This window comes from Thunnus maccoyii, chromosome 19 (genome assembly GCF_910596095.1).
Source record: "Thunnus maccoyii chromosome 19, fThuMac1.1, whole genome shotgun sequence".
NCBI lineage: Eukaryota > Metazoa > Chordata > Actinopteri > Scombriformes > Scombridae > Thunnus > Thunnus maccoyii.
Window position 1 is genome coordinate 24,593,259 of NC_056551.1, and position 16,507 is coordinate 24,609,765.

Genomic DNA, 16,507 nt, shown 5'->3' on the forward strand with positions numbered 1-16,507 from the left:
TATGATCAACAGGAAGTGTTTTTATTATCATTTGCACACAATAAATTACAATAAAATATGTACATTGGAGGCACAAGAGGTCTGTGAACAACATCAACAACAGAGCAGATTCATTTCATTTCATTACAGCCTCTTTACAGTCTTTGATTCATTCACAGATTTTAACCTCAAACTGCTTTCAGCTTCTCTAACAAACCAGTTAATGATTCAAGTATAAACTCTGACTGGGTTAGTCAAACTGGGGTCAGCAACTCTGTACATTCTGAAAGAAAAAAAAAGAGTGTAAATGAGATTTTAATGCAGCGTTTCCTGATCATAATGATGATGATGATGATGATGATGATGATGATGTTCAGTCTGTGTGAAGCAGAAATGGGTCAAGAAACATGAAGGCACCACGTCGCCCCCTGCTGGTGAAACTCTTCTCACAAAGTGTTCAATATTTCTTTACAGGAAGCAAACAACTGATTTAAAAAAAACAAAAAAACAAAAACAGGACAACAACCCATCTTCTTAAAGGGCCAGTTCACCCAAAATCACACACACACAAAAAAAACAACAACTTTGGGAATCTGGAAATTGATTCTTTCGGCTCATCTGTTTGACAAAATAATCCACTTACAATCTTTTTGGAGCTTTGATGCTGAACGTTGGCTTTGGACGTAAATGATGAGCTGCAGAAATGTCCAATATGGACACAAACAGTAAGAAAACCTTGAGTCAGGATTGTTTTGTCAAACATTTTGTAGAAAGTAGCAACTAAAGAAACATTTTATGGACTATTCAGAGTAAAATTGGATATTTCTGAAAGGACAGTTGCTTCTTTTTTCTTCATCTTCTGAGCAGCAGGAAATAAATCTCACAATGTCGGACACAAAAAACCAAAACTACCTGCATGGAGAGACGCTGTTAGAGTTAGAGCAGAGGTTTTAAACTGGGAGGCGAAGAGTCGAGAGAGAAACGTGCTAAAAAAAACAAGAGGAAGTTACTTATTGAGGTTTGGCTGCATGATTTGGCCGTTTATGCTTTATTAAGATATAATAAGGCGTTGCTGTGCAGCTCTGCAGGCTCGTTTATTTGTAACCGCTGTGAAACTATCAGAAAATAACAGCTTTCTCGCTCTCTCCATGCACTCTCTAGCTCGCTCGACCAGCGTCTGTGTCTCTCTCTCTCTCTTTCTCGCCGCCGTTGCAGCCTCAACACGCCGCCCTCGTTCAAATGAAGAGACTGGCGTATTTCACCGCAACGCCTGATTTGCTGTGAATTCAACCTCGTCACCACCATCAGCAGCAGTAATATGGAGGCAATTTGAATACCATAAAACCCATAAAAAGGTTTTGATTTGATACAGTTGATTCAGCAGAGTTTTAATGGAGCGGACTGGTTTTAATGAGACGGAGAGTGTTAGTACTGGAGTTTATAGTTTCTTTGCTTTCAACTATCTTTAAATTCTAATATATTCTAAACACTACTAGAGGTAAGAGTTATTTGTATTTTATTTGGGTGATCTGACCCTTTAAAACTGTCAACATACGGACGTCGTCTTAAGGCAGCGGAGACAGGCGGGTGTGAAACTGTGACGTTATTCCTGAATGCCCTTCTGGAGACGTTGGAGGTAATAATGGACGAGTAGATTCAGATCAATCTTGTAGTGTGATCTCTGATCTGTCGCCTGTTGCCAAAAAAAAAAAAAAAAAAAAAAAAAACCATATAAAAGCTGCACGTCAGCTGACATCTCGTTGCTTCTTTATCGTTACGGATGAGGTGATGATGTGACGCGGATCTGGGATTATGTTCGTATTGTACCAGAAGGTACTGAGGTGTTTCTACTGCTGGTATTCCTTCAGTAACTGGCCGGCGATCACCAGTCTCTGGATCTCACTGGTGCCCTCGTAGATCTCTGTGATGCGAGCGTCACGGTAGTGCCTCTCTGCGGGCATGTCCGCCACGTAACCCATCCCACCCAGGACCTGGATCGCCTGATTGGAAGCACAAACAAACAGAATTTTTTTAAAAATGCTGTCGAGGAGGCTTTATTCAGTATAGTTTTGTTTTTGTTGTTCTGACCTGATGTGAGCAGAACGTGGCGGCTTCAGACGCTGACAGTTTGGCCATGGCTGCTTCCTGCAGGAGAACGAGGGACGACGGTTGAGTCTTAAACTTGTAAATTATGTGAAACTTGCTGCGTCAGAGGTTACTCTACCTTAGAGAAAGGTTTCTTAGCGTCTCGAAGAAGAGCAGCCTTCCAGGTGAGCAGACGAGCGCTTTCGAGGGCCACGGCCATGTCAGCCAGCTTGAACTAGAAGATGAAAACAAATTATCAGGAAAAGAAACCAGCAGTGAACACAACTCTGACATATCATCAGCTTTTTTTTTTTTACAGATTCTTCTCTGAAAACGACGCTATGAGAGCGCTGAGAGTGAACCGAAACAGTAAAGTTGCAGCCGGACAGATAAACAATGAGCTGAAACTCACTATAAAGCTCCGTAAAGCCAAGAGGAGCTGCAGAGTCGCTGATGATTCTCTGTAGGTTCATCACTTGTTATGAAAAATATGGATTATAGCTGCTTTAGGCAAAAGAAACATTTTCTGTTTCCACATTTTCAAACGTGAGAATTTGCTGCTTTCAAATCATTGTAAACTGTTGGATGTCATCTTTGGCTCTGTGATGAGGCTCTGCAGTGATTTCATAAAGTTTGGGGACTCACAAAATAATAATAGAAGAAAAGAAAAAGACTTATTAGTAGGGATGCAAGATATTATCAGCATGTCATCGGTATCGGCCGATAAAAGCTCTAAAATGAAATATCGGCATCGGCCATTTCTGCCGATTATGAGAGGCTGATTTGTTGCGTTCTCCTCCGCCGCCTGACTGTGGTTCCCTCCACGGACTATTTCACCCTGATGGTCCCGGTGTTTCCTCCGCAGGCTGCACTTCACTCAGCTGCCCGTCAGATCAGCTGCTTCTTCCCACTTAAAACTTAATAACAAACTGGGGCTCGGTGCTCTGGTTGGATCCACATGGAGAGCCGGGGCTAACATTAGCTGGGAGGCTAGCAGAGGCTAGCTGGCTGTGCTTCCCTCCGGTAATGCTGCAGCTAACGCTCCGCTAGCCTCCCAGCTAACGTTAGCTCCGGCTCTCCATGTGGATCCAACCGGAGCACCGAGCCCCAATCCTGTCTGTCTAATAAACTCAAAGAAAACTCTACTGCTGCACCCACTTGGCAGGTTCATTAAAGTTTTAACACTGAGCTCCTGAACTCCAGTCTTCCTAAGTTCTTCCTTCATATATTGTCTTTCTTGATCATACGTAATACAATCTAAGCTTGCATGCATAATAGTCTCCTCAACCAGCTGGAAAAAATATGTGCATATATCGGCAATCGGCCACAATGAGTTGGAAATATCGGCATATCAGATATCGGCAAAAAATCCAATATCGTGCATCCCTACTGATCAGCAGTCGTGTTACCTGTATGGCTTGCAGTTTGCCGATGGGGGCTCCGAATGCGGTGCGTTTGTGCGCGTAGTCTGCAGCACAGTCCAGAGCAGCCTGAGCGATACCGAGAGCCTGAGCCGCAATACCGATCCGTCCGCTGTCCAGGGTTTGCTGTGTGAGAGACAGACGACACGTTTCCTTATTTAAAGTTTTGTACAAGTGTAATGAAGCTGGATGTGTCTGTGAACTTTCTAACTCGTGTGTGTGTGTGTGTGATTAAAGCTTGTATTTAATTAATAAGCAGCTCCCACCGACAGCCTCAACTTCTCTCTAGAGATATGAAGCCCTGTTAGCAGTATTTAGCTAAAGTAGCTAACGTTAGCCCAAGTGTGCACATCTCGCTACGTCCATCTTTACGTACAGGCTGCTCTGAGTTTGTGCTGCGTGGGACTTGACTTGGATGCACTTCCTGTTTGAATACACTTATTTTAAGTCGCACAAACGTCTGCCAAATGCAATATAACGACTGATACATGAGCCAAACATTTACATTTTCTTTCCAAATAAATTCAATCACAGCGCTCACTAAATAAAATGACCCTTGTCCTCTTTACACTCTCCGAAACCTTTGATTAAATTGCACCAGAATCTAATTATGTTTTTTAGTGTTTTCTACTGAAGAAACAGCCGTTAAACAGGAAACAGACGGCTGAATGTCACCGCAACTATTCACTGTCACATGTACAAGTATCTTGACGTCGTGTCATCTGCTAAACAGTGAAATATAAGTGGGTGGATGACGTCAGGATCCGTGTAAAGCAGCTCCAGTGTGCTTTTTAGTACCATGGCGATTTTGAATCCGGCACCGCGGGGTCCCAGCATGTTGCCCAGCGGTATCCTGCAGTCCTCCAGGATGATGTTGGCGGTGGACGAAGCTCTGATGCCCAACTTATCTTCCTTCTTCCCCAGAGAAAGCCCCGGGTACGGCATGGGGATGAGGAACGCGCTGATGCCCTGCAGACACGGAGGAGAGAAGCAAGTTTGAGGAAATAAAAAACAAAAGCTCTCTTTATATCCGTGTGAGTGTGACAACGTGCTGCTGCGGCGGCGGCGGCGTGCCTTGTGTTTGAGCTTCTTGTCCGTGGTGGCGAACACGATGGTGGCGGAGGCGTCCCAGCTGTTGGTGATCCAGGCTTTGGTTCCGTTCAGCACCCACTCGTCTCCCTCCTGACGCGCTATCGTAGAGGCTGCGCCCGCGTCGCTGCCGTTACCTGAACATCCAGATTAAAATCTTTTTAATCACAAGAAGAGGATTTAGATGCGTCTCTATCGTCACAACGTTTCATTACTAAATGACCAAAACTCGACTCTCTTGCATGTTTCTCATCCTGGTTCTAAAAGTGAAAAACCAGATAAACTTTCTTCAGTTTGAGCTCTTTTGCCGCCACCTTGATGGACGTAAACTTACTAAACATGTAAATCTTTTAACATTTTAGTACCATTAATACTGTGATTATTGTATTTATCTTGGCCTTATTGTTTATTGTATTATTATACATGACTGCATGTGTTCAAATATGGTTATAATCAGTATTGCAGGTATTCCTCCACCAGGGTACGGAGGCCAGGAGAGGCCAAACACTGCAACAACCCCAAATTATACAAGTTAATGTTCATTTTTAGCTTTTTAATCAACATCTTGCATTTGAATGTTTTTCACCTGTATGTTATCACTGTATTCAAAGAGTTTAAAGTTTTGTATCCAGTTACTGTACGTCCTGAACTTTATTTACTATCATACAGTGATTTAAACACATAAACTTAATAATAATAATAATAATAATAATAATAATAATAATAATAATAATAATAATAATAATGATGTCTCGTGACATCATTATACTTTTATAATCTCACTTCCCAGAGCCCTGCTACGTTTGCATTATCTCCCTTTTATATTCTATGTACAAACTGCTAATACCTTTAATCTGTTTAATTATAATAATTTATATCGACTGCATCTTCCGTCTATTCACTGTTTGTCTGTATCAGCTTATTTTGTAAATCTGTACATTTTTCTTACCTCTCAAGGCCTTTACACACTGGACGCCATTTTTTCGTGCGAACTGTTGTTTGTGTCATGAGTATTTTCACATTACGAGGCGAAAAAGCGATTTTTTTTCGGAACGAGGTCGATTTTTCTGAGTTTTCACACAGCGAATAAAAGCATCAACCAATCACAAAGCGTAATCTGAACACACAGCTGTTTCTGGCGACGGCCCACGTGGGGTGTTGAGTATCCTGCTGTATGTGTTTTGAACTTATTTACCGTATCTATATTGATTGATCAGCTCCAGGTCTGTCTGTGAGCACTGAAGGCAGACAGGTAAGTAAAGCCAATGAATCAATACATTGATGTATCATGTATCACATGCATCATCATCATGTATTTATAAATACAAACACTGTGGATTTCTTCCCGTGGAGCCGACATGCAAACTGTTTTGGTTCAGTAACTTCCTGCTGTCAGTCAGCCTGGTGAAGGAGCTGCAGCTGACAGGCCTGAATGCAGGTCGGAGATCATCATCATCATCATCATCATCATCATCACTGGAGGATGATGATGATCTTGTCCTTCGTCTCCTCCTCACTCGACAAAAGAAGAGGAGAGCATTATATCCGCTCAATCTATACCGGCTCCGACCTGCGTTCAGCGTCTCATGTCCACAGAAGCAGCCGCTGACCGACAGCAGAACAAGCCGTCACAAACTCACATGGCTGCCGGTGTGAATAGTTTTGGCAGGTGATTATTTTGCAATTTTGTGTCGTTTATTCGCGTCGCTGTGTTTGTGTAAAGGCCTTCAGATGAATCTATTTATCTTGTTTTTTTCCCTACACTTTTATTCTTTATCTAGCTTTAATTTATTTATTTATTTTGAGTTTTTGGCTTTAATTTATATTTTTATCTTGTGTTTTAGGTGCATACATGTGAACAGGTGAGTGTGTGTTGTATTTACCAGGCTCACTGAGGGAGAAGCAGCCCACTTTGTCTCCGCTGGTGAACGGCGTGATCCACTGCTGCTTCTGCTCTTCTGAACCAAACTTCAGTATGGGTCCGATGTACAGAGACTACGAGCAGAACCACAGAGAGCAGAAAATTAATGAACACACCAGCTGCTGAACTAATCACAACGTTTGATCGGGTTATGTTGAAGCGAGTTCCTCCACACACGTTGTTAACAGAGACCACGACTCCCGTGCTGGCGCAGCCTCTGCTGATCTCCTCTATAGCCAGACTGTACGCCAGATAGTCCATCCCAGCTCCGCCCAGCTCCTCCGGTACCTCCATGGCCATCACCCCCATCGCACCCAGCTCCTGGATCTGGACAGACAGTAACGTGAAACATAAACCATCTCCTCGGTTCTCACGTGTCTCGGTTTGTCAGACACCGGACTGCCGCGTTTACGTACCTGTTTGGCAGGGAAAGTATGTTCTTTGTCTAGTTTGGCAGCGATGGGGGTCAGTTCTCTGTCAGCGAAGTCTCTGCAGGTCTGTCTCAGGATCTGATGAGTCTCTGGTAACTCTGCCAGCTGCGACAGACTCCGACAACCACTCAGACACAAGCCCAGAGCTGAGAGAGAGAAAGAAACAGGTCGGGTTAGTCGTTTGGTCTTTAAAAGGACAGTAAACGGTGATAAATGTCGATCACAGTTTCCAAAAGTGACCAACAACCCAAATATAGTCAGTTTAAAGTCATAGAGGAGTAAAGACAACAGAAAATATCTGTATTTAAGAGTCTGGAAACAGAGAAATTGAGCATTTTTCCCCCCAAAAATTAATTGAATTATTATTCTATTATCAAATACCGTAGTTGGTGATTGATTTTCTGTCTTTCTGACTAATCGTTGCAGCTCTACATTCCTCTACGGATGTTAACGTCAGTCAATCGATCACTTTGATCCAGACTGAAATATCTCAATAACTATTGAACGGATTGACGTAAAATGTTGTTCAGACATTAATGTTCCACAGAGGATAAATCCCACTGATTTAAGGTTGACAGTTGTGGTTTTTGGTGAAATATCTCACAGTGTCGTCTTCAGTTTTTTCTGTTTAACAGTCTACAATGTTAAAATATGCAGTTAACTGTCATATATGACAAAGAAACAGCAAATCTTCACATTTGAGCAGCTGGAACCATCAAATGTTTTGGTGTATTTGCTTGAAAAAGGCTGGAACGATCATCGAACATCAAAAAAGTTGGATTAATTTTTGGATGATTAACTAATCATTGCAGCTCCAAATGAATGTTTAATGAAGTATAAACACTGTGAAGAAAGGTTTCTATTTATAATTTTCAGGTTATAAAAAGTAATCCAGCTAATTGTATTTTCACTTAAGAAAAAACACAGATGGTGTCATTGATTGATTCCTTATTATGCTGCATTAAACTGCACCGATGACTCTGTTACAGGATGCAGTTTGTACAGTGCGAGTATTGTTTCTTTACAGGTGATCGACTGGTTTGAGTCACTGCTGAACAATGAGACCCGGCTGCAGCTGCACAGACACCAACAGTTAGCCAGAAGTGACACATGATGTTGTTACGGGTGTTATGATTCACAAAGTTCACGGTGAGATTTGATCTGTTGTGACGAGGTCAGGATGTGATACACTGATAGGACGGTGGAAATAAGAAGAAGCAGAGAAAGTGCTGAAACTGGACAATAAAACTGATATTTTACCAATATTATGATTATGAAACCAGATAAGACGTGTTGCTAATCTTCATCTAGGTTCAGAAATTTTTACATAAGACTGCTCTTCCTCCGCTAGAGGTACCATTTCACATGTCTATGAGTTGTTAACAGCTCCACCAAATAGTGATTTTTCCCTCTAAACTTCTCACATGCTTTCATTTCAATAAATGTTCAAATGATCCAATATTTCACCAAAAATCAAAGATTAGAGGAAAAAGTCCCAAAAACAGACTGAAAACAGATTTGTGTATCAGAACTTTGTTTTTTCTTCTTTCCTCTCCCATTAATCATCTCACGACCCCTCAGATTTATCTGCTGACCCTTTGGAGGGGCCTCGACCCCTTGGTTGGGAACCAGTGGACTAAACTAGCTAACTGTATATAAAGTAGTGTAAACTAGCTCCACCTCCAGCAGCTACAACAGTAACATGCTGCTCTAACACTGATGCTTCACTATTAATAATCTAATGATGTCATATATAATAATATATCAGTCAGAGGGACCAAACCACTACTTTTACTGCAATACTTTAACTACATCAAGCTCATAATACTTATGTAATTTTACTGCAATACTTTAACTACATCAAGCTCATAATACTTTTGTACTTTTACTGCAGTATGATCCTTCCTGCAAGACTTATACTTGTAATGGAGTATTTTTACTTTACTGTATTGATACTTTAACTTGAGTAAAGAGTTTCTCTTCCACTACTAGCTGTTTATTCTGCTGCAGTGCATTAACTTCATTCTGTCTTTGAAGGCAGCACCAGCTCACCGGTTAGCTTTCTGTTATTTAGGTGAAAGTTCATCCTCACCATCAGTAACCTTTGGCTCACACTGAGAGTTTTCAAAACCCGTCAAGGACAGAAACATAAAACTTAAACTATTTAGCAACACACTGACGTAATTTCTCTCACCGAAAATGACCTGTTTTAGTGTTATAATCGCAGCTAGCCGACTAACTTATAACCTTATGTAGCCGAGAAGCTAACAGCAGTTTCTATGTCTCATAACCGCGTGTTAAGCCAAAACTGGCAAATATTTCTATTATATTTACTCTCATGTTATCAATTAACGTGTTACATCAATTACTAAGTTTGCTAGTTTAGTCTAGCAAAGTGCACATAGGTTAACTCACTGGTTAGCGTTACGTAGCAAGCTAAGCTAACCAGGTATTTCCAGCACACGTAGCTAATATAAAGCTAATAACCGGGTCAGATATTTTTTTACTATTATAATCTTTACTTGTTCAGATTATTTCTCTTGATGTACTCACCTTTCCTTGCTTTGAAAAGTGCAGCCATGGTTCTTTTTTCTGTGCTTGATGTTCAAGTGTCTGCTGGTAGCTAGGTGTTATGAAGCACACTGCTGCCTTTACGTGCTGTCGGAATTATTAACTACTTTGCGAGATGGAAGCACAGTGTGTGTGGCATTTTACCTTCAAATATTCAACATTTAGAGATAAGATATCAGGTACGAGTTAAAAGTGTCTTTTTCTCATGTTATGTTGTTACAGATTCAATTTTGTCGTGTGATATCAAAATGAACAAACTCGCAACGAAACGATGTTACAACTTCTGAGCATGGATAAAGAGACTTTCAAGGATCAGTGAAGGCAGCATGTGGCCTAGTTTAACATGACGTGACGTAAACTCACCAAATGTATTTAATCGTCCTTTCCACTGTTATAAAATAAAATATTTTTATATAGTCTATGTTATAAACACACTTTTAAATTTTCTGTTAACCATGTTATAGTATATTTTAAGTGTAAAAACACTTAAGACTGACTTTATTGTAAATGTGATGATTATAATGGGAACGCTTTTTTTATTCACAAATGTCTTTTCCTTCATGATTTTATAAACTTTTATAAACTTATAAAATGTCTTTGAAACAAAAATAGTATGTGCACAATTAATTGTTATACTACACTATTATTATATACTATTTATACAGTATATATTTATATTATATTGTTGAAATATTTAAAATGCAATTTGCCTTTATTTTACTGTATTATGTTTATTTATTTTTGTCATTGTCCTTTCTATTTTGTATTTTCTCAAGACTTGACTTTCACTTTATAATGTTTGACAATAGGTTTGTGGTGAAATGGAAATTGTTTTGATTAATAAAGTCTTGTTTAAAAATGCACTCTGTCATTCAATTAAATCAATGTCTTTGATTCAATCAATTTCCCACTCAGCCAAAAGATTATGCAGCAAATTTTTTAACACAATCCGAATGGTGCAGTCAGACTCCCAAATGCAAAGACAGCATAATACCATCCTTAGGCTACAGTAACATATATATTGGTAAAGATTATCCATTTATAAATGACATAGCAACCAATAAATGTACTGTGTACATTATCCTTAGACTCTCTAACTGCTCTGAAAATAAATATTGGAAACAGTCTCGGCTATTAATATGAAAATATATGTGTTAACAAGCAGGTCAAAGAAGTTTCTTTTAAAGTAATATATATATGTTACACAGTGAAAATGTTTTGTTTATGTGTTCTTTTTGTGAAAGAAGTGATGAAACTCTATCACTACTACACTACTACTCTACTATTTAACTGCAAAATAGGAAACTTGCAAGGACTGAAATTATTCTTAAAACCCATGAAATTATTGACTGAAATTATTTGAATGTTTTTATTTTTTCACTCTCCATATATTATTTAATTTCTGCTGATTGTAAACAGCCCCCTGCATTATTATCATTATACCTAATGATTAGTTGTCTAATGTTATAATTAAAGTACCTTGTTGTTGTATATATACTGTATTTATAATGATAGTGTAATTCAATAATATATGCTATATATGATATCTGAAAACTAAGTGAGTTTATAATACTACTAATGGACCATATCACAATTGATGATGATGATTTCCATGTATTTGTGCAAAACACTACATAAAACTACAGTAAAAATAGCAACATCTTAGATTACTGTGTAATTATTTTAGGAATAATAATAATAATTTTGTCATACCAAAGGATATTTAAAGATAGCAGGTATTGAATGTATAACTGTGAAAATGTGATAACAAACAACCCAAACACCATCAATTTATAGAGTAATATCATCAAAAACATTAGTGATTTTTCTGTGCAATGAATAAAGTGGATTCAGCCAAGAAGGTTTCAGGTTTTTCACAACATATTTATTTTTTTAGCACCATAAAAAGTCAGTTAAGGTTGTCCGGTGTTACGCTCTCATGCTGTCTTTCCTTCGGGATGGAGCGATGATGGTGGAGGTTTAGGAAAGGATTGGAGAAAGGGGGGGTGGGGGGGGGGGCGTTTGGAGAAATAAAAAGCTGAATGGGGCTGCATGGCTATGACAGCACCCGACGGCCAGCAGGGGTCATTCACTTGCTAGCGGAGGTGAGGGTGAAGCATCCTCTCTGGTGGAACTGCATGTCCCTGATACGACGCATGGACTGGATCTGGGGCTGGAAGGCGCAGAAGTCGTTGTAGTGTCTGTAGTCACCGCACTCAAACAGGTACTGGTAGCCTCTGTATCCAGGGTACTGGTAACCCACCCAACTGGGAGACACACAGAGAGAATGAGGAGTGTTAGTATACTGGAGGTTTAGTGGTTTAGACTCTACAAGGGAAAAATCTTCCCCACATGTATTTTAATCTCATAGTTTGTATACAATTATGATTTAATTTGACTTTTTTTTTAGCTCCTACTGTATTATTATTATGATTTCTGGATAAACAGGAGACTAGAGGTCCCTTAGTAGTCACTGAGGAAGTTCTAGAGGTCACTGTAGAGGTTATATGGGTCCTCTAGGAGGGTTAGTGGTCATTGAGGAGGCTCTAGGGGACCTTTATAAGGTTCTAGTGGCCTCTCAGGAGGTTCTAGAAATCCTGTGGGAGGTTCATTTTCATGGTGGAGGTTCTAGAAGTCCTTAAAAAGGTTCTAGTGGTCACTGAGGAGTTTGTAGTGCTTCTACTTGTGATTGAGGAGGTTCTAGTGGTCAATGAGGAAGTTCTAGTTGTCCTTCAGAGATTCTAGTTAGCATTAAGGAAGTTCTATAAGTGCTTTAGGACATTTAGTGGCCATTGAGGTTCTATAAGTCCTTTAAGACACTCAGTGGTCTTTGAGGAGTTTCCTAGAGGTTCTGAATGTAATCAAGTAGGTTCTATGGGTCCTTAAAGGGGTTCTAGTCTGCCTAACAGAGATTTAAGGGTGCCTTTAGGAGCACCTGCACCACCATCATCAAAGGTGTTCATCAGAGGTTGAGAAGTCATGGCTTGTTGGTGTCCATATGAACACATCTGTATTTTACAGGGAGACTTGGAAGTCATAATGTCAAGAGAAAAATCTATTATATAATATAAATACACTGTTGTCAACAAAACAAAACATCATGCAGTCAGCTTTAAGCCTTGTGATGACATGTCATCCTTTTCTATGAACAACTACATTGTATTGTAACTCCAGAGGCCTGTGGCTTCCTCTAAAGCTATGTCTAAAACAATATTTGCAGTACAGAGCCTCCACTTTAGTTATATATGGATAATGGGCGGATGGATTTGCTCTAAGGCTGTATGACAAACTCTTCTAATTTCTCGTTGACACACAGTATAAAAACACAAGCCTATGTATTGATCTTCTACTGAATCCTTCCATTCTGAAGTGTGTGTTTGTGTGTACTCACGATCCTCCTGGCACCCTCACGCTGCCCACTCTGTCGCAGAAGCCATGCGCCCAGAGGGTGGGCACATCATCCTCCTGGATCTCCATCTTGTTGCCCTTGAAGTCAGAGAGCTCATACAGGCAGATCTTGTGCTCAAGGCTGTCCTGCAGTGCGGAAATGAGGGAAGGGAAAAGGGTTCAAATTTAGAGCTCATCTCTAACATTTGTTTTTGGCTATTTCTGGTTTGGTGTAATTTAAGTAATTATACTGTGGTTCTATAAGTGGCAGTGTTTGTCTTTGGTCTAGAGTGAAATGTGTTGACTTTTAGTGGATGGATTGGGTTGAAATTTAGTAAACTTTCACAATGTCAAGAATATAAATCCTAATAATTGAAGGCAACCAACAGGTCACAATTTCCATGAGAGGAGTCAGTTGAATGCCAACATAAGAATGCTAACATGCTAAATTTGGCATGCTATTATGCTAAACATAATGCTAGCATGTGATATCAAATAAAACACAAAACAAGACCTTTGAATACATAACCTTGTGCTCTGACAAATTATAATGGCCAAATTTTGCAGATTTTTAGAGAAAAATTGTGAAAATAATCTGCAGATGAGTTTCCCTTGTAGTCTTGTCTCACTGTTACTCGTACCATGCGGACGGGCCTGAGGGACATGAGGCAGTCGCTGCGGTAGGAGTTGCTCCAGGTATCCCAGCGAGGATACTCTCCCTTCTCCAGGATGAACATCTCCCCACGGAAGTTAGTCTGCTCAAAGGCAACAAAGCTGGAGAGGGGGCGCCGCCAGGCACAGGGGGGGCACAAGAGAGAGAAAGAGGACAGGAGAGAAGAATTAGGGGAAAAGTATATGCAACCGTAGAGATTGTTTGTCTAAATGTAGCTGGTTAAAATGGGGGTTTGCGTGTGTGTCCACTTACGGGCCGCAGTCCACGATGATACTACGCACTTTATCCATGCCACGGTCGCACACGTTCATAACCTCGTTTGTGACCTCAATCATCCTTCCCTGGAAGTTCTCCTGGTCGAACATCATGAGCTGCACAGAGGAGATGTCACAAGTTACACCAGTGGACAGAACAACAAGCATCACATCCTCCAAATGCTCTTCTGTTAGAAGATCCCAGAGTAATAATAATACTAAAAAAAACAGATTTAAGCACCCAAATAAGTGCTGGAAAACAACTAAAGGCAAGTATTTTCATTGTCTAGTACTATTTACTCCTGCTGCAGAACATTTATTTGACAGCTATAGCTACTAGTGACTTTGCTAATTAAGATTTTACTCACAAAACATATGACAATCTTATAGAATATAAGCAAATTAGTGTAGATTAACCTTTTGAACAGGATGTTAAATAGTTTAGATCCATCTCAGCTGGTTTAAACATTAAAATGCAGCATTTGTGCATCAATAATAAAAATGCAGTATAATATCTGCTGATAATATTTCATGTTCTTTTACTTTTTAAGTGGTATTTATACTGTAATTTCATTTAAGTAGTGCTTCCACTTTGTAAAAATATTTTAATAAAAGGGAAACAAATTCTAAGCGATGCAAAAACCTGCATGAAAAACACCTTTAAAGGGTCTGTTCACTCAAATCACAAATCCATTTGCCTTTAATTGTGACTCAAACGCAAAGAGGCTGAGCATGAAAAGTTTTAAAAATTTCAGTGCTTCAAATAAATATATTTTTAAATGCTGTTAGCACCACAAACTAAATTCCTTTCACCTCTAAATAAAACCAAAACAGCAAGTGAGTAGATGTGTTGAATTTGGTTGTACTGACCCTTTAAATAAAACAAAATTATAAGATATTTTATAAAAGCAGTTTCTGTAGATGTGTAAAGCTGCTGCAGTGACTCACTCTGAAGGATCCCACGCCAGGCTCTCCGGTCTTGGTGGCCTTGCTGGAGGCAGCTGGGGCAGGGGCTCCCTTGTCCTTGGCATCAGTGCCCTGGCTGGAGGCGGACTTGGCAGTCTGAGACATGGTGAGGGGCTTCAGGAGAGTCTGGGTGAGAGATGGAGGAAGACAAGGGAGGGGAAAACATAAATAGAGGTGTAAATGGAAGTGACAAGATCGCAGAGGAGAGAGAGTGAGAGGGAAGGAGAAGTGGATGCTCGAATGTTATCACAGGGCTGGTGGGTTTGTATGTTTTTCTGTGTATATCTAAAAGGTGTTTGGGATTTTATGAATAAAACATAAGCTTTATGTGGGAGGTTCATTTTGGCCCCCCGACTTCTGCTTGGGTCTTTCCCCAGGCTGAGGGGTGCTTTTCCTGGGTGTGGTGGGCAGGGAGTGGGCCCTGTGCTCTGGATGTGTTGGTCGTCTCTCCTGTGCTATGATGATGGTGGATGCGGGTGGTGGATGTCGGTGTCTGTGTGCCCTTACCTGCGTTAGTATAGCTTGCAGTGCCGTGTGAGGGAGGCTGGCTCGTGCTGGTCCCTTCAACCCTCTACCAAAGCTTTTATACTCTGGCAAAGGCCAAACGTAGAGGCTCACAGCACAATAGAAAGCCTCTCGTCATCACAGTTGGCCAGTGCCAAAGCCACCGGGTCATCGCATAGCCTGGAAACGCCGCCGGCCCCTCTGGCCTGCCTGTAAGCGTTTTGCTATCAAAGGAAACCACTGACCAAGGCATTTCCCCATGTGTTAGTGTGGTAGGGCTGTGAGCTATAGTCGCATGTAGAGAGGAGGAATGCAAAGGTCCAGAGGGCACAAAGAGGTAATCTCTGGTCTCTATCACCTACACAGGCAAACACAAAGATAGATTTTTTTTAGGTTTTAACCTGTGATGAGAAAAAAAAACAAAGACTCACTCTTTTAAATCATATGGATCATACTGTTTCTTGGTTTTGAAGAATCAACACAAGAAAAAAAAAAAATCCAGAAAACAGGCAATAAATACATTTGTTAAGCATATGTACGGAAGTAAAATGTGTCAGTTTTTACTTTACATGTCAGTTTACATTATGCATGTTATAATGAACATTTAAAAAAATATACAACACTTGACTTTACATAAAAAATAATTAGTTCAACATTTTGGGAGCTTATTCACTTTTTATTGGAGGGATGGATGAAAAGATTGATGTCTGTGTGATAAGACAGTTAGCCTAGCTTAGCATAAAGAGTAGAAGCAGGAGGAAATTGCTAGCCTAGCTCTGTCTAAAAGTAAATAATACACCTAGAAACCTAGAAATGAATGGGGGCAAAATGTCCTTAAAAAATGTTTGTGGAATTGGAATGAATGGGGCTTTGAAATGCCCCCATAAAATAACAAGTTAAACAAAGACTTAATACGTTTCGCTAAGTGTGTCCAGATTTTTCTCTGTAATTCTGGAAAATATCTAAAATGCCCCTGAAACATATTTCATGAGGACAGACAAAGCTCTTGTAAAACTCTGCTAGAAAAACTTTTAATAGTCACAGAGAAATACATCTACACATCATCACAATAACAAACACATATACTGTAGGTCATACCAGAGGCTTGGTGACCACTAGTAGAGCTGGTTGGTGAACTACTGTAACCAGCTGGGTGGAAACATGCTACTGCTGGTCATTCATAATAGCTGTCTGACCTTCTTCCTATTCTCTCTGCTCTGTGCTGT

The 16,507-nt window shown here is 40.1% G+C and overlaps 2 protein-coding genes across 3 annotated transcripts; both read right to left on the minus strand.

Annotated features, from left to right (window-relative positions):
• Window positions 1-9,894, minus strand: acads (acyl-CoA dehydrogenase short chain). Its single transcript, XM_042395466.1, has 10 exons — window positions 9,480-9,894; window positions 6,912-7,072; window positions 6,673-6,822; window positions 6,458-6,569; window positions 4,560-4,711; window positions 4,284-4,454; window positions 3,474-3,611; window positions 2,204-2,299; window positions 2,068-2,124; window positions 1-1,979 (listed from the first exon to the last, which is right to left on the minus strand). Exons 1-10 carry the CDS (start codon window positions 9,505-9,507, stop codon window positions 1,827-1,829), a joined length of 1,218 nt encoding a protein of 405 aa, XP_042251400.1. The 5' UTR covers window positions 9,508-9,894; the 3' UTR covers window positions 1-1,826.
• Window positions 9,895-11,516: 1,622 nt separating this feature from the next.
• crybb1 (crystallin, beta B1) lies at window positions 11,517-15,504 on the minus strand. Of its 2 annotated transcripts, XM_042395529.1 has the most exons (6): window positions 15,285-15,504; window positions 14,760-14,903; window positions 13,810-13,928; window positions 13,526-13,658; window positions 12,889-13,031; window positions 11,517-11,764 (listed from the first exon to the last, which is right to left on the minus strand). In XM_042395529.1, exons 2-6 carry the CDS (start codon window positions 14,880-14,882, stop codon window positions 11,587-11,589), a joined length of 696 nt encoding a protein of 231 aa, XP_042251463.1. In that variant the 5' UTR covers window positions 14,883-14,903; window positions 15,285-15,504; the 3' UTR covers window positions 11,517-11,586. The 2 variants fall into 2 exon arrangements, with proteins under 2 accessions (XP_042251463.1, XP_042251464.1); XM_042395530.1 differs by lacking the exon at window positions 15,285-15,504 and having other exon boundaries at window positions 14,760-14,977.
• Window positions 15,505-16,507: the final 1,003 nt, after the last annotated feature.